This window comes from Limulus polyphemus, unplaced genomic scaffold (genome assembly GCF_000517525.1).
Source record: "Limulus polyphemus unplaced genomic scaffold, Limulus_polyphemus-2.1.2 Scaffold1100, whole genome shotgun sequence".
NCBI lineage: Eukaryota > Metazoa > Arthropoda > Merostomata > Xiphosura > Limulidae > Limulus > Limulus polyphemus.
The window spans coordinates 178,632-196,694 of NW_013666710.1; the positions used below are offsets into that span (position 1 = coordinate 178,632).

An 18,063-nucleotide genomic window follows, 5' to 3' on the forward strand; every position below is an offset into this window, starting at 1 on the left:
TCAGTCCTAGATAAAAACCATTTCCGACCCCTAAACCCGGACTCCATTCACAGAAAATGACGCTTTGCATTCGGTGGAACATCAAAGGAGTAATGCATTTCGAACTTTAAATCAAGCCCTTCATTATAAACGCCCTTCACTCGTCAACCGGAAATATGTTCTTCTTCTCCACGACAATGCACGTCCACATGTGGCACGTTTGACGCAACACAAGATTATGGAGTTGGGTTGGGAAGTCACCCCCCTCCCCCCCACACACACCATATTCTACAGATATGGCACCATCAGATTACCATCTTAATTGAAAAACGTATGCAAAGGTGGAAGGTGTTAAAGAGAACATCAACATGTTTTTTGCTTCAAAGCCAAGTGATTTCTTTAACCAGGGCATTAAAAAACTGATTGATGGAAAAGCATCATCGATAAGAATGGAGACTATTTCATTTCATAAATGTTTTGTTTTGATGTATAAGTTGTTCGGTTTTTTCATCTAAAAAAAGCGACATTAATTTCTTGACGATCTAATATATAAATAGATAAATGATGTGGAGCCAAAGGACTCATTATTTCGACGAAGGATTTGGTTTGTTTTGAATTTCGCGCAAAGCTACATGAGGGCTATCTGCTCTAGTCGTCCCTAATTTAGCAGTGATAGACTAGAGGGAAGGCATCCACAACCAACTCTTAGACTACTCTTTTACCAACGAATAGTGGGATTGACCGTCACATTATAACGCCCCTATGATTAAAAGGGCGAACATGTACGATGAAGGGGATTCGAACTCGCGATCCTCGCACTGCGAGTCGAGCGTCTTATCCGCCAGGCTATGCAAGGCCCTCGAAAAAGTGAGTCTTCAGTGTTTTCCAAGAGGAATAGGGAAATTTCGTATAGCAGAATGTCTAGGACAACCATACCTCAAGCCAATTTCAAGCATCACCCTAAAAATACATTGAAATGAAACTGGGAACATCTCCTAATATCGTTAACAAGGTTAAAAAAAAACAAAGTTCGTCAAGGATCACAAGTTAAAATTTCAGAAGCTTCCAGATACTCCTCGAAAACAACGGCTGGTGTCATTAAAATATGTTCGAAAAATCTGGAATCACAGCAATCCCATTCGATGTGGTTCCATTGGAGCATTATGCCTTTGTTCTGTATAAATGCGGTCTTGGAAGCCGACACACATGGACGGTGGAGGGTTTGAAGAAACATTGTGAAGATTTATGATTAAGACTGACTTCACCAGCCTTCGCAGAAACCTGCTACAGTGGAAATTGTGGTCTTGGGCAATAGTGTGTAGTCGGCCATCAGAATAAGCACCAGGAAGTTCCAGAGACAGAATGGGACGTGGACCATCGTTCTTATATTAACTCTCGAAGTGTCATTAGTGCAACATCAATGATTTAAACACCCCCTGTCACCAAATTATATACCAATTTTCAAATAAACACGCGTGTTATATATTTTTATATAACCTTTCGCTCTTGTAAAAATAAAACAAATAACAAGTTACTTGAACAGTGAACATAAAACAACAACAAAAGGATAAATTCACTCACTGACCAGTCTGCTGTCCACTTTATAATTGACCATCCCATGTCTTTCATCCTTTTTCATTTGATAAAAATTCAATTCCAGGAACACAATAACTTTTAAATATTAATAAATTATCACCCTTTTCAAGGAAAGGGTTGTGATAAAACATCGCAATTATTCAGTATATCTACCTATTTAGCTAAAATGTCTAGTTTAACTATTTTGATCTTAATTTCTATAAATTGAAAATATATGTATTTATGAGTTACCAATAGTCGCAATGACTTTTTTAATTGTTTAAAAGAAACAGAAATACGAATATAATTTTATCATTGAGTAACCGATATTTATGTTTTTTATATATTTCCTCACTACAGTCCACACACGAACTGATACTCGATTAGGTAGCACAACAGGCTTTCTTCTCTGGTGAAGAAATATGACGTTAGTTACGCACATGGTCATAAACTACACGTTGGGCTACAGTTCTTCTACCACACAAAGTTTGACAATAACTGTTGGTTTCCCTTTTGCGTTTCGGGATTGATTCAATCCAATCAATCATATAAGAATAGAAGCCAATGTCTACGTTCGAAGATGAAATGTCTCTGCAACTAAGTACATATTTACAAAGTTATTGAAGTAAGTAGGTTTTGCGTAAAAAAATTACATTTTCTTATTACACGCAATATGATTTACTTTTTTTTAACAACTCATAACATTTAACCTTTAACTCGTAAGAAAAAAAAGTTGTTAGTTTTTCTTAAATGTTATACACACACGTGTTCTAAACCTAGAAAAAAAAATCGACTTTAACAGATTTGTTAAAATAAATTTTATTAGGTTATTTGTAAATAATACTTAGCTTAGGGTAACTTAGAAACTTCCAATACGTATCATCTTCTGATCAGTATTTAACTGCTAAACAACTCCTTTCCAAACATCTTTGTTGAAAATCAAAACTGATAATTATTTTAAAAACAAACCACAATAATAAACACAAATATAGCCTTGCATAAACGTACCAAGGCAGTTTAATTCGTATTAGATACTTGAACTCACAACGATCTTACTAAAAGAAAGAATGATTTTATGACATCCAGAAATAAACCACGCATGTTGCATGCGGTAAGATGAAAAGTATTTTTTTAATAACTGTTCTTAAAGTCACGCATTAATCTCGAGCATTAAACCCTGCTTAGTTGTACTCCTGGCTTAAATATTTTAAGCCATACCCAGCAGTCGATAAACCAAACAATAATTGTGGTGAAAAGCATAGAAGGCATTTGTCTATTTATTTTTGGTGAAAGTTTTATTAATTTCAATTAAAAAAAGTCACGTTTTTGCAAATCAGTATACAATTATGTAGCTAAGGGCACATTGAAAAGTCATCAAAAAGTAGAGTACGTGATAACATTGTGTCTCACAGCAGAAATACTGAACGACAAATGATAACATTACAGGACCATTAAAAAAACGTCTTTCAAACTCGGTGAAATAAAATAATCACTTCCAAGATGAACCATACATTCTATCAACAAATTATAGTAGTATGAAAAGTCCAATATAGTTGACTATTCAAGTCTCGAGTCATTTTTCTTTAATCAAGGTACTTGTAAAAAAAAAACAACAACAAAAAACATATGTTTTTGTCATCTTCCCAAACAATAACAACAAACCTGTTCATATGTTTTTACCATCTTCCCATGCAACAACAAAGACTGTCAATATGTTTATCATCTTCCCAAGCAACAACAAAACTGTCTATGTGTTTTTATCATTTTCCCAAACAATAACAACAAACCTGTTCATATGTTTTTATCATCTTCCCATGCAACAACAAAGACTGTCAATATGTTTATCATCTTCCCAAGCAACAACAAAACTGTCTATGTGTTTTTATCATTTCCCAAACAACAACAAAAAACTGTTCATATGTTTTAGCATCTTCCCAAACAACAACAAAAAACTGTCCATATGTTTTTAGCATCTTCCCATATACTGCTTACCTATAGCTTCCTAACTCAAAGTATTTTCAACTAAACAATACGATTAAAAAAGTAAACTCTTAAGATTATTAATTTTATAAAATTTATGATTTAATTCGATAGTTTTACTATTTAAACACTGTGAAAGCAATGGAAAGCAACATTTCATTATTATTTTAGAGTCAGAAATATCAATAATGATTTTGTAGTAAGTTGTAACTTACTTAGTTTAATAGTTTAAAACAACAGTATATCAGTTGAGTTTACTGAGAGTTATCAATACTTGCATGATTTGATTTGTGTGTTTGTTGTTAAACGGAAAAATACACAATGGGCTATCTGTGCTGTGCCCACCAGGAGTATCGAAACCCGATTTTTAGCGGTATAAGCCCTCAGACTTTCCGCTGAGCCACTGAGCGTGCGTGATTTTAAATACTACAAAAGGTTGAGTACTTTATGTTGAAAAGATTTTGAATATGCACATTAGCAAGTCACGTAAAACCAACAACTGATATAAAGTCGAGGTGGAACGGAATGTATCAGAACTACATTTCGACATTGTTTGGCTTTTAAAAAGTGTGTGTAACATTTGTTTCCAACGCAAAATATGCATACTCTCAGATCGTAAAGATGTGTTCATATCAGGGATTTATTTTCAAGATGGGGGATACCTCTCGTAATTAATGACATTGGAAAACAAGGGAATATGGAATTGAGTTCTAAGCGGCAATCCCGGCTGCCTGACAGGAGGTAGAAGAGAGTTCATTTATTAATGTTGCCAGTAGCTACCTGTCTGTATACTGTAGTTTTATTCCCAAATGTTTGCTTTTCTTAGCTATACCATGTGACACTTTGTTTTCCAGTAGTCTAATTTCCCCTGGCTGTTAATGAAGACGATCCATGGTTGCCGCCTTTAACTTACTAGTGCAGAGAAGGTTGATATCCTGCTAGTAGAATTGAGCTAGATTTCATAATGGGGGTTTCTCCTCTGACCTTGTCAACTTTATCGTTTAGGTTTACTCCTGCATAGCCTGACACATAGCATCCGGGTGATGTTCTTACCACACAGTTGTTTTGGTTTATGCTAACCACCCTGAATTTTACATACCCACTGCCTGTGAAAATATTACCCTATGTTGTTAGCACTATGGAATATGTATCAACTTGGGGAACAAGGATCATATAGAAATAGATCTGCAACAAGCCATATTTCACTTGTGATAAGCAAAATGCAGAGTTTGTAATAGATGAGATTCTACGAACACAAAGGTCAATGGCAAAAGCTTTTCATGTGCCCCAGGCAACAATAAACAATATAATCAAGAAGAGTCTCTGTCTGTAAAAGTGACATCAGTCACATTTATACAAGATTTTTCCATGAGATACTCATTCAACCATCGCATACATCAGGCAGTTGCAAAATGAAACTGGTATGTATGCTATTCCACACGATGACGTATCGGTTAAGTCGCAGCATCTATAGATATCTGTACGATCGGAATATTGAAATGAGTGCTGGGAAACCGTTATCCTCGTACTCTAGATGAATTATAGAAAGCAAGCAGGGAGTAGTGGTGGGCTTTTGACATAGAAACTTTACGACGGAGCCTTCTACAACGGAATCTATGCTGCAGGACTATTGTCAAGATGCACGCCCGTCAGATAGAACATGACTGGATGTTGTGGCATGGACCGTAACGACTTGGTGAGGATTCAAAATAATTGTGATATAACAACTCAACTTCTTTAGTGAGTTTTGAGGTTATTTTGAGCTTCACGTTAACGTATCGTTCCAAACCTGATATATAGAATCGAATAAAGATTCAGGAACAAAATAACAGTACACACAGAAGCTCAAGTATGTACGGGATAAATACAATCGTTAGTTAAATATATTCTAACATTTTTGTGGCTTTTGAAATGTTTTAAAACATTTTAAATGTGAAAAAAGAAGAGATGCCCTAAGCAAAGTACACGATGGCTGTGGAAAAATTACTCACGAAGTTTATTATAAAAAACGTACTCACCAAAGTCTGTTACAGCTGTAACCGGTAAAAAACGTACTCACCAAAGTCTATTACAGCTGTAAACGGTAAAAAATAATTTCACGAAAATCTATTACAACCGTAGCAAGTAGAAAACCTACTTACCAAAGTCTATTACATCTTTAACTGGTAAAAAATACTCACGAAAGATTGTTATAACTCCAAAAAGTGGAAAATTTACTCACCAAAGTCTAATACAGTTGTAGTCAGTGGAAAACCTACTCTACAAAGTATATTACAGTTATAATCAGTGGAAAACCTATTTACCAAAGCACACTAAAACTCTAACATCTAGAAAATCTGCACATCAAAGTATATTACTGGAAAACTTACTCAGCAAAGTTCTAGTAAGTGGAAAAACTATTCACATAAACTCTTAATTTTTTTTATTTGTGCACTCAGAAAATGCATGGAATAACAACATAAAATATTATGTGAAATTGTTCTTTCACAGCACATGTGTGGCGGAATAACAACGTGGTCACCTAGTCCACCACACCCTAACAAAATATTATCATAGCTATTTGTGTATTCAAATTTCACATCTATTGCGAGGAAACAAACCATATATAACATAATACAATTATTAAACGAGTCAGTAACTAGAAATAATAAATGCTTTTGTGTTGTTTTGAAAACTTTAACTGTCATATTTTCAACTGAACTGGAATATCTAACAATGTTCTTATACCAATTTTAATCCAAAATGTGTTCTCACCTGATGCAAATAATGACTGGCTAATGAAGAATATGGAGTTTGCTATACACGGATATCAGATATTGAAATAAAACACTTGGAAAACAAGATTGGTAAATTACTATTATACAATATGTTCATAAATGTCCCAAGTTCTAGTTTATTAACGTATGTATGTTGAGGATATCCAATTCATAATAATACTGGGTAACGTGACTCCTAAAATTTCCAAAAATTATAAATTATATAATCTTAATATGAATTACATCTAAAGCGTATAGTATAGTTGTCTCAGCAAATCCCTTACTCAGTATATCATAATGAGTATATTGATAAACCAAAGCATAACAGACTAATGGAAGAGTATCCTTATCAGCATAATGTCTAACTTTTGGGATTACTAGAGGCTGTTATAGCTAGTTTTGTACTAATAAATTTAATATGAAAATACTGCTTCAATTCATTATTAGTTATTACATCTAGATTTTTAATAGAATCGGTATGATTGACTACATAATCACCAATAATAATTTTAAAGTCGTCTAACTTTAGCCTTTTATTTCTAATAATTATACATGCGGGTTTATTATAATTGAAGGAAAATTTGTTTGCTGCCATCCATTCATAAATTTTCCATACTTATATTTTTTCAAAGAATTTAAATTATCATCGGTAATAAACAGATTAGTATCATCAGCAAGCAAGCACGTGTGAAGCCTTAGATAAATCATTAATATACAGTGAAAATTACAACATTCTAATGGTAGATCTTTGAGATATTCCGCGAGAATTGTTTAATAATTTTGATTTATAGTCATTAATAGAATTAATATTCAGATTTATTAGTAAGATAACTTTTATTTATTTCAAGAACAATTCCCATTATTCCATAATAAAGAAGTTCGCTAATTAAGATGTCATGTTGGACCGATTCAAATGCTTTCGACAAATCAAGAAACATTCCGCCTGTAATTGTGCGTTAATCTGGAAAATCAAGTTGTCTATTATAAGTTTTTGATATTGCTAAAATTGTAGAATGAAGATTTTGATATCGAAATTGGTATTCATATAATATATAGCAATCTGTTATAAGCCTTTCTATTCTGAAATGAATAAGTTTTTTTTTCAAGTATTTTTGAGAATGGGAATAAACGTGAAACTGGTCTATAGTTTGTTGGACTTACCCTTGTATATTAGAACAATCTTAGAAAGTTCTAAGCAGTTTGGATATTTCCCTTCAAATAAACAATTATTATATGTATATATATCACAATATTGGAGAACTAAAATATTATCATTGCGTAAATTATAGCTTGTTTTGTTTGTTTGTTTGTTGCGGATATTCGAAAAAGTTACAGAAAGGGTATCAGCGCTAACCGTCCCTTATTTTGGAGAAAAGGCAGATAGCCCACAGCACCTACCACCTATTCTTGGGCTGCTCTTTGACCGAATAGTGGGATCTGACCGTCACTCTTATAAGGCATCCGCGGCTCCAATGTGCGGAGATACAGAGCACGAACGATGAACCAACAGATCCCTAGTCTGGCATGTTAACCACTGGGCTATGCTTTGCCCAAGTTATAGCAAAACAAAAACCGCACAACGATGTTACGTTGATAATAATTGCAAGTTTAATATGATTTATAAGTTTTATGTTATAAACGCCTCTTTAAAAAATTGTCTCTCAGCTAATTTAGGTACATTATTCTAGAAGATTCAATATATTCTGCGGTTCATCTTTTTTCAGCAGTCTCTATTTTAATGCTCCCTGGTGATAACAGATATTTATATAACATTTATTAGGTATCTGTCAGCAAACTTTCAGTGAACTTTTACAAACTAGTGAAGCGTTAGGAAGGTTTTCTTCTATTTTCAGCAGCTGGTTTTCCTAATGTTTACTATATGGCCGAAATGCATACAAAGCTCAGAAATTAATAAGTAACCTACTAATGGTAAAGACAGTAATAACAAGAACAAACTGTAAATATAGATGTTGGAGGTATCCCACACACTACAATATTTTAAAAATCAAGTGACGAAACGTTGTTTTTATTTGGTATCGTTTTTTTTCTATCCCATTTTAGCTGTTTACTGAAATTTTAAGAACAAACTGTCTTGAAAATGAACCATAAAAATCGAAAGAAAGCACACACACACTATTTTTACATTAAAACCAGACCAGCGAGTCAAAATCTAAAAATAATTCACACCAGAGTATCCACCAATATATATACAAGTCTAAGAGTTTTACCATCGCTAAAAAACAGGCAAAGTGCAAAAAGGTAAAACCTTCCATTTACATAAATACATTGAAAGAATAACTAAGAAATAACTGGAAAATTTTCAGAGCAAGAAACATTTAAAAACTGTTGCCAGGCCGAGCGTGGCTCAATAGCTAGCCTGCCGGCCTATGGATGTGAGGGTCCATGGTTTGCACCATTTTACTCCCCTCCCCTAAAAATAAAAATCGTCCTTACATCGCAATTTGGGACTATGAGTGCGTTATAATAGTGACAGTCAAATCCTACTTTTCGGTTTGACAAAAGCAATACAATAATTGGCAGAGGGTGATGTTGATTAGTTGCCTTCTCTTTAATCTATCACTTCAAAATTAGGGCAGGTTGTCCTCGAGTAGCTTTGGGCAAAATTCAGCAAACAAAACAACTGTTGCCCAACAATAAAATTGTAATTTTAATACGACGCCATCTAACGACAAGGAGATGAACATTTATTTAATAAATTGCTAACACATAAACGTTCTGTTGTTTTTAGAATTGAAACAAATAATTTGCGTTTGATACACAATTTCATTATTAAGTATTTCATTCATTTACATATTTATTCTTTTTGTGATCGGTTCAAACCTTTCTATGCATGTGACAAGTTTATTTCATGGTTGTTCTACATGACAATTGAATTTTTGATACATGATTACTGTAGTTGAACGAAATCCGCAAAACTTTCGCTGTAACCAAGGTAATCTATCCATGTGAAGAATACATAGGTAAAACGAAACTCTTAAGTAACAGTTAAAAAAAATCGATTTTCAATCCATTGATTACTTGTTCAAAACACCAAACGAGGAAAGTAATATTAATCAATACAATTAAAAATATATATATATTTGAAGGCAATATTCAAATAGTATGAAACATATATACATACAGAGGTATCTAAATACACTGACTAATAACATTTGATTGAATAGAGTATTAAAGCACTACTAACATTTTTTACATCAACAATGGTTGAAAAGTCACTTGAACAGCAACAGCAGACCGGGTCTGTTTGGAAGCCTTAACCCACTTAGTGGTATATAAGAGCAGTACTAAAGAAGAAACTGGAAGTTATTAGTTTCTTGGTCAAATACAGCAATGGAGGTCTTAACCCAGTTTGTAGTATATACCACAATGATACTAAAGAAGAAACCTTTACATGGTTTCTTGGTGCAGTATAGTCATTTATGTACATGTGCCTTGTGTGTATTTGTTTTGTATTAATTTCTAACCTGATCTTAAACAGTTCATGTGCTGGCTTGATGAAAAAAAAACTTTTTTATTATTATTCACGCTTATGAACACTTAACGAACAAACGCCTTGGATTAAATTCTTACTATATTTGCAGTTTCAAATACACTACAACGTTAGAGATAGATAAAATTAATACGTTGGATCTTTCATTTTCAAATGTAATTGAAAAAAAAAACGGCACAAATGTTTAATATATTTTCCTTTAGATCCGTTTATAAAAATCGTGTGTAATATTAATCAAACACGTTATCAAATGTAATTGAAAAAAAAAACGGCACAAATGTTTAATATATTTTCCTTTAGATCCGTTTATAAAAATCGTGTGTAATATTAATCAAACACGTTATCCAACATTTTAATTTATGAAAACTTAGAAACACTACCTGAGCAGATAAATAAACGATAAAATGACTTCACTAAAGAATGACATACACATCAACAGGAAACTTTATTAGTATTCTGCCAAAGACATTTAACGAATACCTAATTTAATTTGCATATTTCAAAATAGGCTAACCATGTGATATGTCAAGGGTTTGCTTGACATCTATAAATGTACCATATCATGGGCCTCCCAGTGGCACAGCGGTATGTCCGCGGACTTAAAAATGCTAGAATCCGGGTTTCGATACCCGTGGTGGGCAGAGCACAGATAGCCCATTGTGTAGCTTCGTGCTTAATTAGAAACAAACAAACAAACCATATCATAGATATTCTGCAGATGGACGTGTTGCAGGAGCGTTATTTTCAAAGGCCGCTTTTTGGAGTGGTTATTCAAACACACTTGTCATCAGTCGATAAACAATGGTAATAGAAACGGAATACGTATGTCACTAGGACAATCAGATAGGCTTGTAAAATTTAACAGACATCAGACTATTATCCAATTGTCTGGTTTCTCATTCAACAATGGCAAATATTTGACTTCTGTAACTGTACTGTACGAAGGACATTATGAAAGCTGCTAAAGAACAGTTGACAACAAGTCTAAAATCACTCATTTTAGATGCAAAAGGAGAATAATGGATTTAGTGATTCTTAAGAGTTCAAACTGTGGACAGTGGATGACTGGAAGAGTGTGATGTGGTCTTGCGAGTCGCATTTCACTCTTTTCTGACAGTGAGATAAAAGTATTCAAGAGGTAAAACATATGGAGCACTTGAAGTAGCTCGTGTTGTTACAATATTACAAGTTGTTGAAGATGATATCACGGTATGGAGACCAATAATGTGGCAGGAATTGAGTTATTTGGTTCCAAAAAGAAAGTCGAGTAATAAATAAAGTGTAAATGAACGTTGTGGCGCATCATGTCCACCACGCATGTCCACAATTAAGTATGTGTGTTGAGATTTTTTTTGCAAGGAGGCTTGTAAAACAATTAGTTACAAAACTAGAGAGTAAATCTCGATAAAAGAAGTTTGGTTGAAGGTAATTGTTCGGTTGTTATGGAAAATACTGGAATTAACCAGAATCATGTAGGTATTAATGCCCTAGTGGTAGAAGAAGGACTGAGATATTAGAAATGAATAAAGCACCGATCAGACCAGGGTTTTTCCTTATGGTTTTATAGGATGTTAAATATAAGATGTCAAACTCTTCTCTTCCAGTTTTGAGAAAGCAATTAACAGAAGGCATGTGTCTCTAATGTTACTTCTATTTGTACACTGACATACAAGGCATCTTTAACGATCATAATGCAACAATCCGTGCGCTGTTTATTGTCTGAACTGACAGTGAGTTCCTTTGACCAGCACTGTTTTCAACTTGTTGAAGAGCTTTTAGATTTGTGAACCAAATGTAGATCATAATCTTCTATGAATGAACAACAATTGAATAAGGCACTTTCGCATCTTAAGTAACTTAGACCATGTGGAGTACAAGGTATAATCACAGCAGCGAAGTTTCTTACAACTCAATATTGAGTGAGGGGTTCTAATAAACTAGTCAGCCAACGAATGAGCTCGGAAAGTGAACGGACAGAAAACTTTACAAGAGAACTAATATATTCAAGTTAAGTAATTTTTGTTTTTATGTAATACAGATATATTTTTCTATATTTGCGTAACATTAAATATATTTATATTTAAGCGTTATTTAAGGATAAGCAGTTAAATTTAAAACTAGACAATATTTTGATCCAAAATTTCCTTTTCTGTTTATAACCCTATTTTAGTTTTATGTAAAAGTATCTTAAGTAAAAGTACAGTAAAGTAAAAGTACATATATTACGAATAGTAAGAGACAAAATCATTGCGAGTTTAAATTTTTCTAGAACTTAAATTCTAAATTCGTAAAATACTTTTCATATTCTTCGTCTGCAGAACATGGATAATTCGTTTTCTTTATAATAATGGCTATCGTCTGTATGACCAGATATCTTCCTGACTGGCAGTCATTACCGAGTTAGACGTTCTAAAATCACCATTACGGTTTATAAGTTAATCAGACAGGAAAAGGAAGTTCGGGCTGTTTTGTTTACTACGCCTACCTTTTTCCGGAATAGATATCCGCATACCAGACTTAAAACCCACTACTTTATCAGTAACGAGGAAACAAAACTAGTATAAGCGATATTAAAATAATGGAGCGATTTTATGAACATTATTTGATATGCATTTTAACTTCTCTTCTATTGAAATACAAAGGCCAAGCACAGCCCAGTGATTAGCATGCCGGACTATGAATCCGAGGTTCCCGAAAAAACATCAACAAAAGGAATTGCTCATTGTGTCATGGGATCATGCATTAGGGATATAAGTCAAACCCCACTATTGGATTACAGTTGCCAACAGGTTGTCAGTAAGTGTTGTTGACTCACTGCTATCACTCCAAAATTAGGGACTGCTAGCTATATAACTTTCGAACAGCTTTGCGCGTTATTAAACAAACAACAATCCTAAAACATAAAGTGAGTTCTTGAGAGCACGGACCCCCCCGTTATGGAAGTCACTGCGGATCTCGTATTTGAAGTCACAGAATAGGTGTATATCTGTTTGTTTCATAATTTGTGCCCAAAGCTGCTCAAAGGGCTATCCGTCCTTAATTTTGAACTGATAGACTAGAGGGAAAGCAGCTAGTAAACCGCACAATAGGGCTACTATTGCCACATAAAATAATTGGATGTGATCGTCGCTCTTATAGCGCACCCACGACTTCAAAATACGAAACGCGTTTTGTGGTAAGGAAACGCGAACCACGAGTCTTCGGATTCACAGTCTGGGCACGCTTGCTAACGGGCTACTCCCAGCTCTTTATCACGGCTCGACTCACAAGAAGAACGAACAGAATTGTGTTTAAGTCGGAAGAAAATAATACTGGGTCTAGAGGGAGGTGGGGGTGTACACCATTGATAAGGCTAGCTTAATTGTTGTTACGATTATAATGGTACGTCATCACAGTTGGTTAATCACAAAACAAGTCAGGAATTCCAAAAATAAAATGTTTGCCGTATGAAGTAGATATTGCTGTACCCCAAAAAAATAAAAGTCCAAAAATACGTGATTTATTAACAAAGTTGCTCCTTGACATAAAGACAGATTTTAACGACAGTCATATAAGGACGTTTTTCTTAAAATCTGTCGTACATTTTTGTCGTCAGCCTTCAAGTCGTCCTGTAAGGTTACGTACACGTGCATTAAAAGAGTTTAGAAACCAAAAATGACACCGATATAAAGAAGAAAAAAAAAAGAAAAGAAACACAATAAATAATGTCAAAACTGTTTCACTGATTTATGTCTTTACTATGACACATCTTTCTAATGGTCATATACGTGTCTCTGTCGTCTTACACGTACTCGTAGACACTTATAATTATAAATGACAAGAAGAAGTAGTAGGCGTGGTGCAATGATCTTCCAACGAACATTCCTATTGGAGCGGTCAAAATTGCAACCAATCACACGAAAGTCTAATCACGTGATCGCTCGTGTCCATGTTCGTTTAAATACGTATATCAATTTTGAAAATATTTCATTTCGTTCTATCAATAGCTTCAAATAATTATTTATTTAAAGTTTGCTAGAATCAAATTCAAAATGGACGTCTAACGTGACTTACATACAGAACCCCTCTGTTATCATAACAAGTATAATTTTTACTCTTCATTCCTTACAGTATTTATAGAGTTAGTCTAAAACACTCTAATCTTGTATTTACTGCAAAACAATGGGACCGAAACTGAATTTTAAGTTTATTTGTTATAAGATTTTAGATTTTGTGATGGTGTGATCAATCACATCATTTTTCTCTATCTTTCAATATTTATAAAAGCAACTTTTCGCATGATGTTAATCGAAATATTGCTACTTGTAGAGAAATACCCAAGTGTTTCATTCTTATTATTAACATGCATACATTTTGTAGCTCATTGCATTGGATAAACAAGTTATGTCATAAAAAAACATTGTAAAATTTTTCATAAATCTTAGTATTTGTAGAATTAGCAGCAATCATTTGTTTAATGGGATGATTCATGTTTAACATTTTTATACATTTTATTTTGTGATTTACGAAGTATTGCTCACAACGATAAGTTGGTTTCAATCCTAACAGACAAAGTAATTACCTGGTTGATAGTGAGGATATTCAGTTTTGAATTTTCGAAAACCAAATGAAGGAAAATTCGATAAAGTATACGTACATTTAAGTCAGTTTAATAAACAACAGTTTAGTAGTGTAAAGATACACTGTACAGATAAAACAGAGCAAAATCAGACGTGGCTCATGTGGCACAAGTCTGAATTTTTATATAGGGATTTATGGATTGGATCTAATTTTTTTTCACAATAACATATGATGTACATTATATAAGACACAAAAATGTCCCGAATTTGTTTTGTTATATTAAAAGTAAATGTTCTAAGTATACAGAAGAGACAGCTTAAAAATCAGTAGGAATTTCACCATATTAATTCCATATTTATAATATGCAAGCTCACGTTTATACAGTTATACTGATTGACGTTGTTGTTCTCATTAATACTGTGGGAAGCTTGTGCTTAAAGAAGGCTGTTAAGTGTTCTCTGAACGGGGAGTATCATTGATACAAAGTTTTTACCCTCAGAGACAAAGTGACAAACAAACAATGCGTTAAATGACAATTACAGGCTGCTGTGTTGTGTGCTACAATTTGTGTTCTAAAATAGTGTTTACATGCAGGATTATTCCTTTTTATGGTAACACGGTCTGAGCAGAAGAAAACCGACTCCATAACAACTAGTAACAGTTATTTGGTATTTTAATATTTCAAGCTGACCTTATGCGACATATGGACTAAACAGGCAGGACAGAGACCCAAAGATCCAGGAATAACAAACCTTAATTTAAAGCCGTTGATCATAGGGAGAACTACTAGTTAGCTGGAACAGCCGCACGCACACAACTACTCTTAACTCAATGGTGAGATTGATTGTCACTTTTAAAACGCATTCACAACTGAAAGTGTGAAGATTGTGCAGTAGGTTTGAACCTTCGACCTCCTGATCCGCAGCCTAGCACAATAATCACTAATCCACGCCATTACATTGTACATAATAAATTAACATGCACATTATATATGCTGATAACTGTTTGAAGGAAAGAAAATATATACCTACTTATACTGCATATTCAAATGTTTTGACAATTGAGACAACTTCTATAAAGTTTCATTAGCTACTTAATTCTTTTGTTTGTTTGATTGTTTTTCTCTCGTCAAATTTTGTGGTTGTTGTTGAATTTTTGGTTGTTTCATCCTACAGTTTATGGTGTCTTGATTACAAATGTACTGGCCTGTTTAATTTACCCAGAATTATTTTATTGTATTGTTTCTTTTGATATCAGCAAGTGTTTGTTTTGTTTGTAGTTAAGCACAAAGGGCTATCTGTGCTCTTCCCACCACGGGTATCGAAACCCTGTTTCTAGCGTTGTAAGTCCGCAGACATACTGCTGTGCCACTGGAGGGCATCAGCAAGGGGTTTAAACTTGGAGGGTTTTTAAAAATTATTTTGGATGCTTGTAAACGGGTTGAAATTGACAATTTAAATTTCTAAGCTCAAAACGAAGGGTTGATGTAATTTTAGAATAAGTAAACATTCTAACTAAAAAACATATTGTATTCTACAGTTGCATATAATGTAGCTGAACTGTACATTGTATGAATTGATGTGTCAATATCATTCGTACCAGTCTCGCACCCTAGCAGCTTATTTTAGTCGAAACCCACACGCGAGTTCTTAATTAGTCTAAATCCATGATGACGTCACATGAAAGCTAAACGTAAAAAAACAACTGTGAACGTGTTTTATTATTTTCTGTTGGCTTAAAATACTTGATAATATTTTGATGTCCAAATACTAAAATTACTTGCATATTTACTTATTGTCAATAACTGAAATCAAAGCAGTCATTCATATTGATAAAAGGAAAAATATATATATATATCGACATTTCCAGGATTAACTACCTTTATCAGAATGACAAGCATATAGTGCTTCTTCCTCTCAGAAACTTAACATGATCTGGACATTTAAATTTAAACAACATAACGAGTAAAGCTTTCATGAATTTGAATCAATAAAATAAGATTAATAATCTTAGTCCAGTTTTATATCTCAAGCAGCAAACAAGGTCGTTTACGTATTAGAGCTGAAGAGGAAACATTAGAACAATAAAATTACGGTAAAAAAAAAGAAACCAGTTTTACCCGAGTGTTTCAGTTTCGCGCAAAGTGGCATGATCCAAGCGTCGAATTTTACTGATAGGACTGGTCTGTGCTGTGGTTTCCATGGGGTAGCAGATGTATATGTTTATCTATGTAAATTTAACAAGCTATGTCGATAATACAAATCAAGTTTATCAGAAATCTCTAGAACGATCCGACTTCACGAAAATAAAGGTATTTGCTCGTAAACCTTTCTATCAATACGGAGACAACAGAGCCAGGAACGACGCTAGCTTCAGGTATGGAAGAAATAACTTCCTCTGTATCTTATAGACTAGACACGTTGTTCTCGCGCGCAATCGCTGTTCTCCAATTTTCCGGAAGAACAGATTTATCACGTAGAATATCTGTGCCCATAAAATATTTAAGGAAAATATACAACTTCCGTTATCAGAACGTTTGATAGTCTGCAACAGAGTCGCATTAAAAGCGAAAATCTATTGTAAATTAAAACTATTTTATTGTGTAAATCAATTTGTACGAGAAAGTAATTTGCATGAACTTATGAAAAATATCTCACAACTTTCCTCGACGTATAAATGTTTTTTTTTCTCTTTTAGATAACGCAGACAAATTTCTGATAAATATTTCATTGGGGTTTCTGCATATAAAACTAAATATTAAGTATTAACAACAAATATTAAACGTTTTAAACTTCAGAAGTTTGTAGAAACTATAACTTGACAATGCCTTTTTTTTTATTTATACAGATCCAAGATACTATTTAACAACTCTGTATGGTGTTAATAGTTTCATTACCCCTTTATCGATGGTTAGCGATAAGTTTAAGGAATTGCAATGCTAAGATCCTGGGTTCGATTCTCTGCGGTAGATAGAATGCAGATAGTCCACTGTGTAGCTTAGCACTAAGAAATCAAAAAAAAAAAAAATCAACGATTTAGCTCCTCGGTGGGTCAGCAGTATGTTTATGGGCTTTTTACTAAATAAATAAGAACATGAATATTCTCTGTAAACTCTAACCACAAATCTTGTTCACTAATTTTCAATGAAATAAGACAAGATGAAGAGAGGATTGGCTGTACTTTTACAATTTACATTTTTCCAAAACAAAATATGGATCCATTCCGAGTTCACTAAGCCCGGACTGACTTACTGAAAGCAATAAAATGAGGTAGAGAGTGCTGCGCAATGGATAAACAGCTATGCTTGAAGTGTTAGTCCTGGACATCGAGAGGCCTACAAAATTACAGACGTCAGCACCGCGGCCTTTTTGTATCTTCTGCAAGTGACATCAAGTTCCATACAAAATCCGCAATTTGACTAGACCATCTCTTTCTCTCTTTCTCTCTTTCTCTCTCTATATATATATACATACATACATACATATATATAGATAGATAGATAGATATCACGCACGCCTAAAGGTTTATAATTCCCCTTTTCATCTTGCTCTATTCCTTTTTGTTAAATAACTGCTCTCTGATAGATAAATGTCTCTTTCAATCAGGATCGTTTCGTTATGCTCCAGACCATTTTAAATACAACGTTTAAGTCTCCAAAGAACAAAATGCAATCATGCTAAAAATAAAATAAAAAAAAAAAAA

At 33.7% G+C, this 18,063-nt stretch overlaps 1 protein-coding gene across 3 annotated transcripts in view; it reads right to left on the reverse strand.

Moving 5' to 3' along the window:
* LOC106462132 (tumor protein p53-inducible protein 11-like) overlaps positions 1 to 18,063 on the reverse strand; it is a 198,511-nt gene that overhangs the window by 57,804 nt on the left and 122,644 nt on the right. The window contains exon 1 of one of the 3 annotated variants that reach the window (XM_013922024.2): positions 16,481 to 16,674. The exons of the other annotated variants lie outside the window; for them this stretch is intronic. Coding sequence (XP_013777478.1) covers positions 16,481 to 16,563 — 83 coding nt within the window. The 5' untranslated portion in view covers positions 16,564 to 16,674. Of the gene's footprint in view, positions 1 to 16,480; positions 16,675 to 18,063 lie in introns of those variants that run through there. 3 annotated transcript variants of the gene reach the window in all.